Source organism: Mustela nigripes, chromosome 12 (assembly GCF_022355385.1).
Source record: "Mustela nigripes isolate SB6536 chromosome 12, MUSNIG.SB6536, whole genome shotgun sequence".
In the NCBI taxonomy this organism is placed as follows: Eukaryota; Metazoa; Chordata; class Mammalia; order Carnivora; family Mustelidae; genus Mustela; species Mustela nigripes.
The window spans coordinates 76027699-76046631 of record NC_081568.1 but is presented as its reverse complement, the minus strand read 5'-3'; the positions used below and the strand labels follow the sequence as shown (position 1 = coordinate 76046631).

Sequence of the window (18933 nt, the reverse complement as noted above, 5' to 3'; positions counted from 1 at the left end):
TCCATTTGTGTGACATCCTGGAAAAGGCAAAACTGAGGGTATTTTGCTAGGACTTAAGGGGATATTTCTACAACACTGCAGTAGGACAGGGAATCTGTGGGGGAGACAGCACCGTTCTGTACCTTGATTAAGGTGATTATATGACTCTATACATGAGGCATGTCCATGGAATTATATACCAGAAGTGAGTTTTAGTGTATGTAAATTCAGAATTTAAAAACATGAAGGCAGTAAACACCCAAAACTCTTTCTTTCTTAATTACTTGACATTTGACCATTGTGATCTGTGCTCTTGAGATTATAGGTGGCCCTCGAAAAGTGGGTTTGAACTGCGGGGGTCCACTGTGTTTTTTTTTAAATTACATACATAATACTGTATATTTATTTTCTCTTGTGTCTTTCTTAATGTTTTCTCTAGTTTATTGTAATATGGTGTATTATTCATATAACACACAGGGGCGGCTCAGTGGGTTAAACATCCAGCTCTTGGTTTCAGCTCAGGTCATGATCTCAGAGTTGTAGGATAGAGGATGGAGCCCCGTGTCAGGCTCTGCGCTCAGCAGGGAGTCTGCTTAAGAGTCACTCCTCCTTCCCCCACTGCCCTGTTACCCGACTCGTGTTCTCTCTCAAAAAAAGTCTAAAAAAAAAAGAACCCCAAAACCCCTGTAACACAAAGTATGTGTTCCTCAGCTATGGTATCGGTAAGTCTTCAATCAACAGTAGGCTATTAGTAGTTAATTTGGGGGGGTTCAAAATTTATACGGGGACATTTGGCTGCACTGGGGGCCATTCCCCATTGCCTGAGTCATTCAGGAGTTAGCTGTACTTACATCTGTCTGTCCTATCCAGGTGGTGGAAACTATGTAACACTGTACCCCGGCGCTTCTCTTCCCAGCTCTCACCAACAGGACAACATGCTGGTGGCTGGAAATCTGATGTGGGAGTTCTGACGCCATGAGCTCAGGAAATGCTACAAATCCAGGCTTGATTTATTGTTGTGTTGATTGTCTAGTCTTAAAGTGAGGAAGAAATGTTAATACTGCCTATTAAACTTGAAAGTGGGTCGTCTATAGATAGCCCATAAAAATGGATGTCTCACAGTATTTGACAGGTATTATCTGAGTGAGCAAAGAAGTCACTCCTGGATGAACAAGTGCGATTCTAAGATGTTATCGTTGCTTCACTTCCATCTTACTCCTTAAGGTCAACAAAGTAACAACCAACTTTGATGTCAGAACTAGACTCATTTGTCAGTTGCAACCATAGGTTGGCTATGGATGCAGTTTCAACAAAAATCAGTGAAAGCCTTTTGTGAGAATCACTTGGCTGTTGGGAATTTATGGGAAAGGCTACTGCATACTTGGTTAATTGTGAATTATGTGCTGCAAATTCTTGCGGGAGTGAAACATGTACTAAATGTCTGTACACGTATGCAGCCCCTCCCCTCTGCCCCAGGAAGCTGGTTGGCCAGCACCTGGCAGCATACTAGAGCTGGGAACCATTGTAGACAGGGAGGACAGAAGGACCAAGGTGTGTGGCCTGGTTGCTTCAACATGAGAAGTCAAGAGGAGGAGCTGGGAGAGGAGATGAAGGACAGGGGTCAGGGGTCAGGGATGGGTGTGGGAGACCGGGGGAACAGAGTGGCCCCGGCACCATGTGCTACTAAAGGGGAGGAATGGGCAGAATGGTGTGCACTGTGGAGAAGGGTGGGCAGTGGGCCTGGAGGCTCATCTGAGTTCTGGTAAGGGGGCTGGAGACAGGACTCCGGGAAAGCTCTTTGTATTGTCGTTGGTTTTAAACTTTGGAATCTAGGTGAATGTGTTTTGTCTGCTGCTGAGAAAGATGGGAGGAAGGAGGAGAGCCTGGGAGGCAGGAACTAGAAGGGAGCATTGGGTACAGCCCTTGAGTAGGCTGGGGGCCTGGAGTGGGATGTGGCCGCTGCAGTGGGGAGGAGCTTGAGGCAGCTTCTGGGAGGAAGGCTGGGGGACCGGCCCCTGCCCTGCTCTCTGCAGCCCAGAAGGGATGGTCATCTGAGGCTGTAGGGGGACTGGGTCCTGAAGCTGGGAGGGAAGCTGGGCTCCTTGCCTGTTGTGGACTCTGGACCAGCTTCACCTCTGTGACTCCGTCCCCTCAGCTCTAAGGCCGGACGGGCAGTAATGGCACCAGTGGTCACAGGTGGATAGGATGAGGTGGGGGGCGGGGTGAGTGGCGGCCTGATGGGGGCTCTGGGCCGCGTGTCCAGTACATAGCAGCTCCTCCTTCAGGGGTGGAGCATTCAGTGGTGAGGATTCAGGCTGCAGAGGTGAGGTGTCTGGGGACCTTGGGGGGCACTGCTGGGAAGGAGGAGGGCAGCTGCTGCCAGTGAGCAGAGGGGAGGCAGGCTCTGCAGTCCCTGGCATGCAGGTAGTGGCCAGGCCTCCCCTGAGGGAAGTGACACTGAGGGTCATATCTGCCTTGTCTGAGAAGCAAGAAGCCTCAGGATGCTGAGGGCAAACCACTTTTGTGGCAAAGGAGTGAATACCCGCAAGGACAGGGTGGCATAGGTCTCCCTGGTGCTCAGCCCGGGCTGCGTAGCTTGAGACCACGGTCTCTGATGAGGATGTAGGATTTCGGGATTTCTGGGCAGGGCCTCTCTCTAGTGCCTCCTCACTTGCCCGCTCTGTGCCTTCCAGTATCTTCTGCTTGATTGGTTTACCTCAATGAACGGTTCGACAACTGTTTCTCAAGCATGTGCCAAGCCCTTTGCTGGGCAGTAGGGTGAACGAGACTACCAATGTCTGTTCCCCAGCAGGACACAGGGCGGCCCCCTGGAAGGCCAGCACCCCAACAGTGCAGGTGGAGGCAGGGAGGGCCAGGCAGAGTCCCCGGGGCGGGAGGAAGACCGTGAGCCAATGCTTCCCACTGTGGTGCAGGGGTGACACACGTGAACATTTATCAGAATGTTACGTGACGGTGTACTGGAATAGAAGTAGCACAGGAACATGATTCTGGATATTGCTTTGGAGGTGGATTAAATGAGTTCATCTTTTTAGGTAACAGTATTAACGCCGGGACGATGATATGGCCAAGGATGATCCAGACCCAGGAAAAGCGCTGGGTTGTCCCAGGAATCACCGCCAGGAGGCAGTTTGGGCACAGAGGGCAGGGTCACAGTGCCAGGCCCTGCATACCCACCGGCCTGCAGGAGAGGTGGGAGGTCCCAGAGATTTGACTGGCAGAGGTATTTCCAGAAGATCCTTTTCTACTAGGTGAGAATGGCTAATGGATGCTGGGGGCTGAGGTAGGCCAATTTCGGCAGCTTTGCAGCAGTCAGTCCAGGTGAGGGCTGGGCCCTTGGTCTGTGCAGGAGAGGAGTGGACAGGCTGAGGGGGAAATGGGGATGGGAATGGGGACTGCTAGGGGTAGGCTGTAAGAAGCCAGCAGGTCAGGTGATGAAACAACTGAGGCAGATGTGGATCGGAGCTCAGGGTGGAAGAGAGTTGTGGAGTGAGGCCAGCTGATGGCAAACGGAAGCCATGGGAATGGCCCAAGAATCCATGTGTATTTTGAGTTCGCCAGGAGAGAGACTGAACCACGGAGGCTAGTGCCTCATGGGCTCAGCGATGTCCTGGGGCTGCTGCTCACTCTGTGCCTGGGGCCTTGGAAAGTCAGCGAGGAACGAGGAACGGAAGATTCCCACCCACATGGATGCATACACTGTGGAGAGAGGGCAGGGTACTATCAGGGAGGGGTTTCGGGTTAGAGAACTTTCGGCAGGATACCTGGAGGCCCAGGGAGCTATCTGGGGAGGGTGCCCTGCAGGCAGGCAGCAGGCGCACAAGTGCAGAGGCCCAATGACAGAGACTGGGGAGTAAAGGCCAGATGGGCAAGAGACCAGACCATCACCGAGGACTTTTACTGGGAGATAGAAGCCTCTGTTAGGGATTGAGCTAAGAGAACGACACTATCAGACCTGTTTATCGAGGTTCCTATGACTGTTGTGGGTAGTGGAGTGAGGGAACAGGATGACCGGGAGAGCCTGGTGGCAAGGTCACTGCAGTGGCCGGGATGCACAGGACTGTGGGAGCCGCCGCCGCCCCCCCCCCCCCCCCGCCGGCCATGACATTTACCCCATGTGCTGTCCCTTTTCACAGTGCGCTGGGAGTGAGGGGGCGGGGGTTGATGGGACCGACAAAGTACAGCAGAAGTGATTTATCACTTTTCTAAGATCAGGGTGGGGTTTTTTTGTTTTGGGTTTAAAAACCCTGTAGCTTCCATCTGCTTGCTGTTATTTTTTTTCCAGCTGCCAATTTCTCTGGATCATTCCTTCTGGGGGAAGCCAGCTACCATGTTGTGAGCGGCTCTATGGAAAGGCCCACGTAGGATGGAGCCAAGGCCTTCTGCCAGCAGCCACGTGAAGGAGCTCAGAAGCAGATCCCCCAGCCCATCAAGGCCTCAGACACTGCAGTCCCATGAGTCCCCAAGTCAGAGCTTACCACTGAGCTGCTCCTGGATTCTTATCTTTAGAAACTGAGGTAGTAACTAAGTGTTTGTTGCTTTAGCTGCTAAGTTTTGGGGCAATCTGTTACATAGAAATAAATTAACAGCTTAGGCCAGGTAATATTAAGCAGAAGCGGTTGAGTTACTAGTAGTTGGACCCGCCTACATTTTGAAGAAATTGGACAGCTCAATTATCCAAGTGGATAATTCAGGAGGCAGAGTAGTCAAGTTCTGAGAGCATTCAGCATTTGGACGGTATTTAAAGCCAGGATTCTGCTTAAAATCCAAAGAAAGAGCAGAGCTAGAGAGGAAGTAGCCCAGCTACTGAGCCCTGGGACCACACAACTAGGAAGAGGAGAAGGGGCACATGGTAAGGAAGAACCCAGTCAGGTGTTCCAAGAGTCCCGTGAGGGGCTTCAGGAAGAAGGCTGGGGTGGTGGGGAGGAGAGGTAGTGGGGAAGGAGTGTTCCCCTGGCCACTTGTATGGTGAGATGGAGGAGACAAGGAGGCATGCTACTTAGTGGTAGGATGGACAGCAGCGGAATGGCCAGGACACAGCTGACCAAATTGGAAGGAGGAAGAAAACACAAGCACCATATTGGTCTCTTTGGGGCCCTGTGCTTCAGGAGGGTATGTGTGCCCAGGAAGGACATGAGATTGAAGGGGGACTTTTATATTTAGGGCAGCTATTAGCACAGTTGTAAGTTGGTAGGACAATTCAGAACAGAGTGGGAGACACCCACAGAGATATCATGAATGCCTCCAAGGTTCTGACCTGCACTTGAAGCTCCAACATCGGAGTTCCTGAGGAGGGTGAGGCCCTCCCTGGATTGGGAGGGGAAGCTGGCACGTAAGTGTCAAAGCCCTGACAGCTGTCAGCTTAGAGCCACAGATAGTGTTTCTGGCTGGGCAACACTGTCCCCAGGGCAGAGGGACACCACGAGGGACCAGGGCACCACAGATGCTCTGGGCAAATCCAAGAGATGTTTAATGTAAAACCCGACCCACTAGAAGGCAAAAAAAATCACCTTGGCCTCTCAGACTTGGTTTCATAGTGGACTTTACTGGGAAAAGTTAGTGTAAAAAACATTTAAATTCATAAAATTTAAATAAGACAGCAAAATTATACCTTTTAGCTATAGTAATCGCTATAGTAATCACAAATAAGGTAAAGTCTAAATTATTGCCTAAGCAAACACTATTTTTTGTCAGGCTTCTGTTGCAAAGCCCAAGGTAGGAAACACTGCAATTATTAGAAGTGAGCCCAATGATAAATTTGCATTTGAAGCTGAGGAACGGGAAAAAAAGCATGTTCTGATTGGGGCATCACAACATTCTAGTCTGAAAAAAGCAACTTTATTAATGTCCTGCAGCAGAGTACATTAGTAATTGTAACCAGGCATTAAAATTCTCATTTCATGTCATAAAGAGAGTAATCAGTTTTCTTCATGATGCATTATGTTCTATTGAGCTTCGTGTGGTCTGTCCCCCCAAAACCTTTCTGGGAATGCTCCTTCTCCAGGCACAGCTTCCTAAGATGCCCCAGGTAGCTTACTTGGGAACATCTTTGGTCATGTGACACCAGCCAAACCCCCAGAACCCAGCACTGGTGGAAGCCACCTCCCTAGCCAAGGCGGATTCTGATCCCCGTATCTCAACCCCTAATGACACACTGAGAACTCGGTCAAGAGTATCACTAACAAGTTAATGTGGGTTTCTCTTTGGTTATGGAATTATTTTTATTTCAACTTATAAAAAATATAGCTAGAAATGTGCTCCTGAATTCCAAAAGTATTTCTGACCAATTTAAACACAAGTATGTCCTTGCCAAATTCACCACCTGGACAGGTTTAAAATCTGCCTATTTCCCTGTGGAATCTAATATCAGTGTTCTATTTAGCAGATATATTTGAGTGAAGAGCAGTGACTGATCTTTAGAAGCCCCAAGGGGTGGGGGCAGCTGGCAAGGTGGCCCTAGATGCTGTCCATGGCTTTGAACTCACTTAGGGCCTGCACAGGGTTCACGTGCTTCTTCTGAGATGCCCGTTTAATCTTGGTCTGTGTTTCATCCTGCTTCTCTCTCTTCACTAAGGGCTTTTTCTCAGGTGCCTTCATCTTCCACGACACAGCCGGGAGGTTGAGGGAAGCCATACCCTGAGACTTCTGATATTTGGTAGAGGCCACGTAGGATGCCTTCACTGTCTGCACCACCGCATTCATCAAGTTCTTGGCGGCCTGGATCAGGGACATGGCACTGTCCACCTGAGAGGCACAGACAGGGTGGTGAGTATCACAGGCCTGACCTCCACCCCATGTACACTAGGGATCTGGGCAGTAGCCACATTCCTGGTTTGCTCTCCCAGTGGCTACTGCCCTGATCCAAGAAAGCTTAACATGCCTGTTTCACATACTTAGAAGTCAAGGGAGTAGTATCAAAACCACAAGGCACCATCACCTTGCCTGTCCCCACCCCTTCCCAAATCTTTATTCAGACTCAAAACCCAGAGAAAGATCAGTCTGAGTGACTGCGCAGCTATAACCAGCAGTGACAGGAGGCTTCCTAGACAGAAACCCACCGCTTTCAGCCATGACCTAGGGACCATCGGTATGTCCCACATACCACGGAGTCTTTCAAAGGAAAAGCCCTGAGATAAGCAGAAGATACAGGGAACCCAACAGGCCAAGCAAGAACTCCTCTCCCCCCGGCCCAATGTGATGAGGGGTTCAGAACCGTAGCAGAGGGAGAGATACTGCTTGAATACTCTGTGAAGAAGGGTGGAGGAGGTCTGAGAAAGCCTGGCTAGGTTATCTTTGTAATTTTGGAACAGGTTCAATTTCTCTCTAGAGGGGAGAACAAGAAAGATAAAAATACTTTTTCCCAGGGAGAGAGCAGCCAGGAATTGGCTCCCAGCTGTCACCAGGCACTGTGGTTCATCAGGGTGCCTGACATGCAGCCCATGGTCACCAAGGACTGAGAAGAAACCAATGGTTTTTCCACAGTGCACTTTCCTGGTTTCAGGGCATGTAAGAAGTATATGCGGCCAAGAGGCTACTTTCATTTTGGAGAATCACTTTTCATGGATATAACTTACCCCAGAGACGACAAGCTCCCCTCCTAGATTCTGCACCTCAGCCTTGACTTTGCTGCAGATGTTGAGCTGGTGGCAGTAGAGCGCGATCCGCTGTAGGTAGGCCAGCAGGTCCTGCTTACAGGCTGAGTCTGGACACTGATGGGGGAGCAGCAGGTTCAGCATCCCAACCCAGGCCTGGCCCCAACACAGCCCCCACCAACACCAGGCTCAGCTGGATACAGCTCAGTGTGCCGTGAAGGGCAGGGGAGGGGAGTTACCAGTTAGTGGGGGACTCTGGTCCTAGGCTCACTCTGCTGGGGCCCATGTCCCTCAAAGGGAGAAAAAGCCTCAGCAAGAGCCTGGTTGTGAGAAAAGGGAGAGAATGCTTTGAGCTACATAATAACCACCCAAGTGCTCTTCTGTGATGCACACGGTAAACACCTGATAAAAAGGAGATGTTAACTTTCGGCAAAGATGGGGGATGAGTGAGTAACCTGATGCAAGGGAAAGAACACCTGAGGTCTTGACCAGCTTCAGGGAAACCCAAGGGCAGCCCATTTCCCATCCTGTTGCCAAAGCTGAGGATGGCTTAGGAAGCTTCCCCCCAGCAACAAAATAGAGCACCTCTCTCAAGTGTTTAAAGCAAACCCTTCCCTCCGGTGAGGCTGGAGTGTACTGAGAGGTGGTCTCAACAGAGGCCTGGAAAGCACACTGGGGCTCCCGAATGTTGTGCGAGGAAGCTAGTGAAGAACTGTGGACCCCATCTGGTCTGCCCATTAGGACTGTGCTGATGGCCATGTCCCACATGGAGGGGAGGGCAGGACCAGTGAGGAGAGGCTACAACTGGCTGAGCCTGGGCTGCGGAGGCCTGGACTGAGCTGTGGTTGCAGAGAGGAAAAGACTGGGTGTGGCCAGCAGATATACCAGGGCTTAGTCCTAGATTGGAAAGAGGGGAGTCAAGAAGGACCTCTGCATTTCTGGCTTGAGTGGTGAGGAAACATGGCCACTTGTTCTGCAGCTTGGATCCTTCTGGCAAGGAGGGGACTGCAGGGCTGGACCTGCAGACAGAAACTCTAATGGGCAATAGGGGCTCTGAGAATAAACTTAGAGCATCAAGGGAGATGTAGTGTAAACTTGGAGGAGGAACCACATTTGTTGATACATGCATATGGAAGCAAAGGGATGAAGACTGGGTGCTTGAGAACACATGGTACAGGGGACAGACACATCTGTCCCCAGCGGAGCCCATCAGCTTTCCAAAGCACTACCATGGGGCATCTAATTCTTAGACGAAATACCCCCATGAGCTGCCCAGTTTCAGTGTGGGAAGCTCCCAGAGGCAGCTCCCAGCTGGATCTGAGGCAAGGAGGAGAGAACAAGCAGCAGCCCACAGTAGCGGCTGCCAAGCCACCACCACGGCAGACGGCAGGATACACACACCTGCTCTAGAGAGGTGCTCTCATGCACACTGTGCCTGGATCCTAAGACTTGTCAAAGGAAAGGAGGAATTCAGAAATCCTTACTAATCTCTGCTGGTATTAATCAGGGAGGTTGACAAGTTAAGCACAATGTCAGAGATAAGAAGAGTGTTGTGTCCCCAGAAAAACATTACTGTCACCACCTTGGAATGGTCCAGGTTGGACCATAAAAAACCCAGAGCAAGCCTCTCACTCACATGGTCTGCAATGGTCCGGCCGAGCTTGTCCATCCTGGATCCAGCCTCCGCAATTTTCTTGGCAGCACTGATCACATCTGATGTGTTTTTGAGCGGCCCTTTACCTCTGACGAGAGAGAACAGGCATTGTCATATGTAACTGGAGATGGACAGAAAAAGGAAAGGTCTGCAAAGCAGCACAGGGTCACCTCTGTGCACATGGTGGGGGTGGGGGCGGCTCACCGGGTGAAGTCTGTCATCTCCATCATAATCATGCACATCTGCTTGGCCAGCACGATGATGTCATTACCACTGTCATCCCACTTGGACACTTCGGCATCCAACTTGCTCTTTTCTTCCTGGAAGCTGGCCACCTGTTCTGCAATCTTTGCTTTTTGCTCCTGGGGAAGCTGAGCCATGATCGCCTGGAATCAGAAGCATAGAAAGCTCTTACAGAAAGAGAAGATGAAGTTCTCACAGTGCATTAGCCCAGAGTATTTCTACCACGCAATCTATGACACAGATAAGATAACGCTATAATAGATTTCATTTTTCCTAAAGGTCCATTTCTTCTCATTTGGAGCAGAAGTTTATAGCAGCCTGAATTTCCGACCCACTTTCAAGAACAAGTTTTTGTGTGGAGAAAACACACTGCAAGGGGCAGAAACCTAACATGGAAGCTTCCAGATCACATTTGTACAGGAACAGAAGCTGCTTAATTTTTTGGTAAGTTCATCCTCTGCCTGCTGCCGGGGGAGAGGACATACGAGAAGGGAATGATGCATGGAGCCCTCTCCCTGGTGGGCCCTGCCTGGATACTTCCCATGGCTTCTACTTTTAGCTATGTGACATGGCACTGAAACTGGAGGCCTGGTGCCCACCTCAAGGCCCACGGACACCAAGACTAGAGCTGCTCCCCACTCAGCTTCCCCAAGTGCTCACGATGGAGTGGGGCCCAAAAGCAAGGATGCATTTGTTGTTCAAAATGATTTCTACGGAGTGCAAAAAGACTCCACAGAAATATTTCTTGGCATGCTCCCAAAAACATAAATGCTATTGATTGAAAATTTAATGACTCAAATGAATGCAATGGCTCTGAATGATTTTCTTGAATGTACCACTGTTTTTTTTTTTTGTAAACCATGAATAATTAAATAGTTCATACCCATGATATCATTGAGATGGGCAAAGACAGCAATCTTTTTCGAATTTCACAATCCTTTTAACAAACATTGCATTGACTGGATGCTAGGGCGCTCCCGATGCAGCGCTCTGTCATCAACCAAAGCCCTAGGGCACAGCTGAGGCAGAGGGCTTATTCCTGCCCTGCTCCCAACCAAGGAGGCATTCTAAAGGAACATACAACAGGCTAGCATGTGCCACAATTGAGGTTCACCTCAGTCCTGCTGCCAGAGAGAGAATGGGAAAATGGTATTCTCCATACTGAGTGTTTTCCTAGAAAATAAAAAGCCAAGTTCCTAGTGGCACAGGGAGGAGCTGCAAAGTGAAGTCAAATGTGTCCCTTACCCGGGCACTTTGGCCAGCTATCAGCTGATCATCTTCTGTCTGGACGCTTGTCCTACTTCTGACATCGAAGTCCTCCGTCTCAAAGTCAGAGTCATCCAGTTCCTCGGGGGTCTACCACCAACACAAGAGATCACAAGTCAGACACAACCCCGGGCCTCTGAGCCCAATGTATGAACATTCTGGATTTTCATGTGCCATGTTCCTAACAGTTCTGGGGAATTAAGTTAAAATCATTCATTATTTGTCCAAGACCCCACCTCATTAATGCCCACATTGGAAGCCCACCCAACAAACACCGGGCAAAGACACCACATCAACACTTGCCAAAGGGGCAAGGAGTTTCTTATGGGGGCTGAGGCTTCAACTTCCACTAGAGTCAACACTCTCTTTGAAATCATGTACTCCTCTAGCACCTGTATCCTAACATAAAGGTGATGATTACCCTGCATAGGAAACACACTGTATTAAAAAGAAATATTTTATCCAACATTAAGCATATTTTTATAACCTTCCCAACCTGACGGCAAAAAAAATTAATGAATTACATAATATTGGGGTTTCTCTTAGGATACTGCTTTGAGGAGTACAAATAAGCAATGTATTTCGGTAGACCCTTTTTAATTTTATCAATACAAAAAGAATATGGCAGGTAAGGCCTGAGTATGTACCAAAGGCTCTGATTACCAGTCCTAGCTCTTTAATTATGAAATAAAATTCCTATTTCACATAACCTCCAGCCTCTCATGATTAGCTGCTGACTTGAAACATAATGTTGTCTTCTGGAAGTTATCAGTAACAGGGCAGCAGGCGGAACAGCTGGGGTTGGCTCTTGGCCCAGCTGGCTGGCCTGTGACAGGAGGGCAGTGAGGCGAGTCCCTCATCTGCACCAGGACCTAATCCAAACCCAGCCCAAGGGCTCGCTGTGAAGCCCCCATGTGAGGATGTGTGAGGAAGCATCTGGCCCAGCCAAGACTATCTTGGGTTTGTACACAGGCAAATGCCAAGACTGTCCCTCAGTGAGATGAGGTAGGGATGGCGTGGGGGTAGGGGGGTCACACTAGGCACCAGCAAGCCACAGGGAACACTGAAATGGAAGATCCTGGAATCTCTCTGACCTGGCAACATGAAATACTACACCACCATTGGCCATTTTAAATCCTAGGGTCACAGACACCTGTGCAGGATCTTTCTCAAAGACCTGCCTGCTGGTAATACCTCTGCTTCTATACCCCTTCAGCAGAGACCCAAGAACTGTGCTTGCCAAGAAAACCCAGTGCCTCCTCCTCTTTGATTTTTGTGGAGTATCTGTGTGCCAAGTACTGTTCTGGGCCCTGGAGGTACAAAATAACTAACACACAGCAATGTCCCTGTTCTTGCATATATACAAATGGGAGAAATTACAAGAAACAAAATGAGAAAGTAAATTTTATCACATAAGAAAGTGATGAGTGATAAAAAAGCAGGATATGGGAGGTACCTGAGAGGGAGTGTTCTAGCACAATGGGGTCATCACCAGAACCAAGGCCCAGAGGCAGGAACTTGCCTGGGGAATTAGATGAACAAGGAAGCCATGGAAGAGAAACTCAACTCACTGCCCTCATGTCACAGGTCCACTCTGGTCAACAAGAGCCCCAAGGGAGCAGCAGGTGGTGAGGGCCTGGAAGGCCTGCAGGCTAATGTAAGGACTGGTGCCCCACACAGCCTGCGGAGGGTGCTGAGCAGTGGGTAACATGATCAGACTGAAGCTTAAAAGGATCACTTGGGTTGCTCTGTGGAGAGTGAGACAGCAGGCATCGAGGGATGAGAACAGGGAGGCAGCTGCATGAATCCAAGTGAGAGATGCTAATGGCCTGGGCTACAGTGGGGACTGTTCACATGTGCTTTGTATTATGAAGGTAGATCTGACAGGATGTGCTGACAGATCCATGTGGGACAGGAGACCAAAAGAGCAAGCAAGAGGGAATCTGAGGTTTGGGCCTGAGCAAGTAGAAGGTAGGTTGCCATCACCTAACACATAAGACCAGGTGGCACAGGGTAGGAGTAAAAGATAAGGACATGCCTGTTAGATAACGGAGTGGCAGAAAGGGGCAGGTGAGTGTGGGACTCAGGAGAGTCACCCCGGATGCTTTTCTCAAGTCTTAACCACCAAGGGAATGAGGACAGTTGGAGAAGAGTTTGAGAACTTTGCTACCAGGCATGCCACTGGTCAGAAGCTGAAGAGATGAGGACAAAGTGCCACAAAGAAGGAAGGGGAGGGGACGCCTGGGTGGCTCAGTTAGTTAAGCAGCTGCCTTCGGCTCAGGTCATGATCCCAGCATCCTGGGATCGAGTCCCACATCGGGCTCCTTGCTCCGCGGGGAGCCTGCTTCTCCCTCTGCCTCTGCCTGCCACTCTGTCTGCCTGTGCTGGCTCTCGTTCCTCTCTCTCTCTGACAAATAAATAAATCAAATCTTAAAAAAAAAAAAAAAAAAAAAAAGAAGGAAGGGGAAAGTCTTAGGCAGGAGCACTGGCATAGTCACAGAGAGACGGGAAAGCAGAGTACACTTGCACAGCCAGGGCAAGGAACAGGCAGGATGTCCAGACCATCACCACACCAGAGAAATAGCAGGCCACGCAGGAGGCGAGCAGGAAGGTCTGAAACCGTCCCCATGCGCTAAGATTGGGGGGCAATGCTGGCCGGGTCTAGGACCCCAGGAGGGGCGGTTGCCTGCACTCCTCCGGGCTCAGCAGATGGTGGATTCCATGAGGACCCTACTGTGCGAGGCACCAGAAGGAAGTGAAATGGCGCAAAGGAGAGTCTGTGGACTAACAAGAGATGCAAAGCTAGAAGAGGAGTGAAGCAAAGACCAGAGAGGCCGAGTGATGGTGGCAAGGGAGGAAGATTCAAGGTTGTCACAGTCCTAGAGTGGGAGCTGTGGAAAGCGACACCTGACACTGGTAATGATAAGGAAGGAGCTGAAGGGCTGAGGTAGAGGACGAGACAGCAAGCAGCTGAGAGTTCCCGGGATTGGAAGGATTCTTGAACTGAAGCAGCAACAAAGCTCAGGTACACAGCCATTAACAAGGACCTGCCACATGGCTGCTTCACAGGCCTCTGCCTGCCGCGCCCCAGCTCCAGGGCTCCCAGAGGCTTATGCCTCTCCCCACCAAGGACCCAAGACTGTGCCTCCTGCCAGGCCGCTGCCATACTTGTGTCCCAGCACAGTTCCTTCACAGCCTGGCCCCGGGCACATTACCTACATTACAGTTCATTAAAACCACCAGCACCTCTGGAGATGAGGGCACCTGCCTATAGTCTGAGGGCTGGAAGAGGGGCAAGGGGAAGCTTGCCTGCTCCCAGAACGTGCTTTCCCACAACAGGACTTCAATGCATGCATTTCCTTGCATGTCTGCAGTATCTACCCACTTAAACCCCTCAAACCTCAGCCACCCATGACTCCTCTTTATCATTAAGGTTCCTTTTTATTCTATTTGTCTGTCAGTATGGAAGAGAAGTCTGGAAAAATAGGGCTGTGCTCATTACCGGTGGTGTGAAGGGACTGTGAGTCCCTTCACACCACCGAGCTATGGCTGCTGGGTTTAACCTATCATTCACCCAGGCCAGGTTTCTTCTTGGCCACACGTATGCAGGAATGGAGAAAGCAAATCAATTCCTTGCCCCCAACCCCCACCATGTCCAGGGGATCAGGAGCCAGTAAGAAAAGTCAGCAGCCTACCAGGCAATCCATGAACACTTTTCTTTCCTCCTCACCCCCAGGGAGGAGCAGCAGTGGTCTTGCCCAAGTGTTTCTACACTGCATACAAAATGGGTCTAGCCCCATGCCACTACCTTAGAAATGGCCTCTGTTTCCAGCTGACAATCTGGCTAGATTCTGCATGGTGCCAAGCTGAGAAGATAAAAAGTGGGGCAGAATCCCTGCCTACCTTGAGAGATTTGACTAGCAAACCATGTAAGTGTAAATGAAACTCCCCTGTGCCTACCAGCCCGGCAGCCCAGACCAGCCTAGCTGCTAGCTCTGCATCAAGCAGGCCCCGCAGGGCAACCATGGCTCTGCAATGAGAGTGGGGCCTGGACTAGGCTTGCAGGACACCCAGGGGGCTCTGGGGAGAGAGACGCATACTCCCTGCTCGCAGCTTCCAGACCAAGAGGCATGTGAGAACAGCATGTGAGAGACGAAAAGCTAGGGGAAAGACAGCTCTGAGGGCTGGCCCAGCACCCTGTACTGTATTCGAGGGGACAGTAGTTTCTCAAAACCCCTCTGTTTATGCCACCTCAGAGGGGGTGCTGGCCTTTCCCTCATATGGTAAGAACTGCTGCGTTCCTGGAGCAAGTGGCCAGGAGAAGGTGGCACTTTCAGGGAGCATCAGCAGCAGCCGCCACAGGCTCCCATCCTTCCTGTGCACACCAAGCCCCAGGAGCCTCCCTGCTACTCCTTTAAGGACAGCAGCACTCTATGTGAAGGATAAGGGAGTACTCAACCACAGAGCCTTCATTCGGTGTTTCTTCCCTCTAACTTACCAGAAACCTCCTATTTGTGGGGACGATATGCCTGCAACTAAATCCTCAAAGCCAACTCATACTCGTCCCCCTTCTTGGCCCAAGTTTGGGCTCTAACTTGCAACTAAAAGTCATTTTAGACAACATAATTAAATATATCTCATTTTAACAGCTTTTAGATTCATGGTTTTAATATACTGCCACCGCATCTGGTGAGTTCCAGAATGATGCATTGCTCAAGTTTAGCAAACGATAAGAAAGAAGCTGTTAAATTGTCTAAAATGTAGTTACTCACCCTTATCATCAACACTGCTTTCCTGATGTCCCGGATGCCATCGTACACCAGGCGGGAGGCATCGATAAACTCGTTCTCATCCATGGGCTGGGTGGGGTCTGAGCTGAGGGCTTCCACCGCTGCCTCCACTTGCTCCGTAAAACGTGGCATGACTGTGGAGAAAGAGGTGAGGAAGATCCTGCTGGCCTGGCAGACAGCACCATTCTACCAGCCCTCCCTTAATCCCTCAGTGACACAGGAGGCGGCGAGGTATGTGATGAAGAGCCTCTGCCTCTACCTTTGTGAGCAATATTTATAGTGGAAATAAATTAAACGCTGTATTTTACCAAGACTCAAATCATCTTTGTCTCTGACCAGATTCTGCAATACTAGGTTTGGATGGATGAGCCACTGAAGTGAGACAAAGTGGAGGCCTTGCTTGAGAACAGGACCGCCGCCCACCCTTAATTTAGTATTTATTCACTAACAAGACTCAACAAAGAAGTTCATCTCAAATATGTTCAGAACTATTTCCATCATAAGCTGTGGGACGCATGGGAAAGAAAGGTGAAACACTTAACTTGGCGGATCAACTTCTCAAAGTCTGATGTTTGACCCAGACATGTCGTGGGCAGACCCGCGCTGTGCCCTGATCTTGCCCTTCCTCACCACAGAGTCTGGACTCACAGAGCGGCCCAGCCTACCCAGGCCATCTGTGTGGGGGAAGCACAGTAAAGGGAGGGAGTCCCCGAACCTGTGTTGGAGAGCAGCTTCGTGGCTTCCAGCACCTTCTCTGTGTAGACCCCTGGCTCATAGTTGTCCATCTCTGAGGTCACTACATGAATGACCCGAGCAGCCCGGCCTCGAATTGCACCAGCTGTGCGGTCCAGCCCATCCACATCTTTCTCCTGGAGAGCAATGACGCATTTGTTCACATCTTCCAAAATGTGATTTTCTGAAGAACAAACAAAAACCTGAATGAGGGAAAAGGTATTCCACTAGAAGGGGACAACTACAGGCTGGCATCTATCACTCACTCAGTGCTCGTTCTGGGTCAGCTGCAGGGCCAAAGCTCAACATGTATCATTTCACTGAAGGGACCAGACTCACGACTGGATTAACTGTCCCACAGAAACTCAACCTGCAATCACCTCCAAGAATAACAGCCTTCAATTCCAGGTTTATAGGAAGAGGGAGAGATGAATCAAGATCTTTAAGGCACAACTGTTCTGTAAGCCAGGCAGAAAATTCAGATCACAGAAACCTTAATAACTTCTCTCTTCTTTTAATCTCACTGACCTTATGTCCAAAACAAAGTCTAAAATAGAAGAAAGCATTCACTAGAAGGCTCTATTCTTCCAGTCCCTTGCCCCACCCTCCAGTAGATGCCAGTGGTATTCAGACAATTTGCCAAGAAGCCAGGACAGTCCTGGGATAGAAGGTGCTGGAAAGCAAAATGAAGCCTCCTCTGGAAGTCACCAAGGGAACCTACCTGGGGCAAAACATTTAGTAATCCTTTCATAGATGGCCATGGAATTACTGTGGTATTTGCAAAAACCCTTGAATCCTGTTAAGTTGACAGGTGACTCTTACTAGTTATAGACCTGGGTTTGGAAAACCCACTGAAACTATTTTTCCTCAAAGCAAAATGCTTGACACTGGATTCTGGGAACCCCAGAGTAAGGAATCAGCCTCAGTTTCATCTGTAGTAACAGCAAAGTGGAAGCAACCAAAATGTCCAAGAGCAGAGAAGGTATAAAATATGAGCACTACAGAGCCATTCAAATGGATGATGTCAATCTGAACCGGCCCACCCAGAATGGTGAAGGAAATGTTCTCACTGTCCCAGAAATGCAGAGACCACCAGCAGACAGCCCAAATGACAGGGCTGCTCAGACTCTCTGGGGTGGGTGGGAGAGTGAAAGAAAGGAAAGGCCCCATGTCCTCATTTGGCCACTGTCCTTCTGATCAGAAAGGAGTTTTCTTTAAGACCTTTAAGAACTTGTAGAAGACAAACTCACTCGCTTAAGCCAAAAGAATACCTGGTACAACAGGTCAAAGACCAAAGGTCCTGGTTTTTCTGGAGGAGCCAGAATAATAAGGGTAAATGTTAGCTGCTTAAAAAATGTATCTGGGGGCGCCTGGGTGGCTCAGTGGTTTAGGCCTCTGCCTTCGGCTCGGGTCATGATCTCAGGGTCCTGGGATCGAGCCCCGCATCGGGCTCTCTGCTCAGCGGGGAGCTTGCTTCCCGCCCCCTCTGCCTGCCTCTCTGCCTACTTGTGATCTCTGTCTATCAAATAAATAAATAAAAATCTTAAAAAAAAATGTATCTGGTCATTTCTTTGCCAGCCCTGGCCCTCTTATGCACTGACATGTCATTATTCTGGACTGCCTCCTGATTTAATCCATTTCCAATGGCCCCTTCCCTTATAGCCTCTGCTAACATACTCAGTCAAGTTCTATGTGACAGTGTCTAGAAGGGAGGTAACAGTAAGCCTGACCTCTTAAGATACTTTAAACAAGACAGTGGTCATGGTGCTATTTCCTTTCATGTCAAAGGGAACCAGAGGCAAGAGGTACTTAGTGTATATACCAAAGAGCAGAGCACCACAATGCCCTGCCTCTGGGCTTCAGGCTCCAGTGTAGGCCCCAAGAGAAACCAAAGCCCTCCTCTTTGTAGTTCCCAAGAGACTGTAGGCAAAATGAAGTAAGATGAAAAAAAAAAAAAAAAATCACAATAGGTAGTAGTAATGATGTAAAAGAACTAAAAAAGAAGTTTGGTAAAAACGTGTTTCCTGTAAAATTAAACACCCTGATCCTGGCTCCAGGAGTCCCACTCCTTGGTATTTATCCAAAGGAGCTGAAAAACTTAGGTCCACATAAAGACCTGCACATGGATGTTTACGACAGCTTTGTTCGTAACTGCCAAAAGCTGAAAGCAACCAAGATGTCCTTCAGTGGGTGAAGGAAAAAATGAGGTAAATCCAGACCATAGGATATTATTCAGTACTGACAACAAATGAGCTACAAAGCCACAAAAAGACATGGAAAAATCTTCAGTGTGTATTAAATGAAAGATGCCAATCTGAAAGGCTACATACTCTATGAGTCCAACCAAATGACCTTCTGGAAAAGGCAATAAAACTATGGAGACAGTAAAATATACTGGGAGTTGGAGGTGAGAGGGAAGAACAGGCAGAGTATAGAGGATTTTTTAGGGCAATAAACACTATATAGGACACTGTAATGATGGATACATTTGTCCAAACCAATGGAAGGTACACCAACCAAGAGTGAACAGTATGTACATTATGGACTTCAGGTAATAATGATGTACAGGTTCATCAACTGTAACAAATGTGCCACCACGATGGGGGAGGCTGTGCATGTGCGGGGATACAGACAGATGGAAAATCTCTGTACCTTCTTC

The 18933-nt window shown here is 49.3% G+C and overlaps 1 protein-coding gene across 2 annotated transcripts in view; it reads right to left on the bottom strand.

The window, feature by feature from the left end:
- Positions 1-5522: 5522 nt before the first annotated feature.
- Positions 5523-18933, bottom strand: part of CTNNA1 (catenin alpha 1) — a 313017-nt gene continuing 299606 nt past the window's right edge. For both annotated transcript variants that reach the window (XM_059417668.1, XM_059417669.1), the window contains exons 12-18: positions 16258-16458; positions 15525-15676; positions 10732-10842; positions 9448-9629; positions 9226-9331; positions 7572-7706; positions 5523-6741 (exon numbers count right to left, since the gene is read on the bottom strand). In XM_059417668.1, the coding sequence (XP_059273651.1) occupies positions 6454-6741; positions 7572-7706; positions 9226-9331; positions 9448-9629; positions 10732-10842; positions 15525-15676; positions 16258-16458 (1175 nt within the window). In that variant the 3' untranslated portion in view covers positions 5523-6453. The remainder of the gene's footprint in view (positions 6742-7571; positions 7707-9225; positions 9332-9447; positions 9630-10731; positions 10843-15524; positions 15677-16257; positions 16459-18933) is intronic.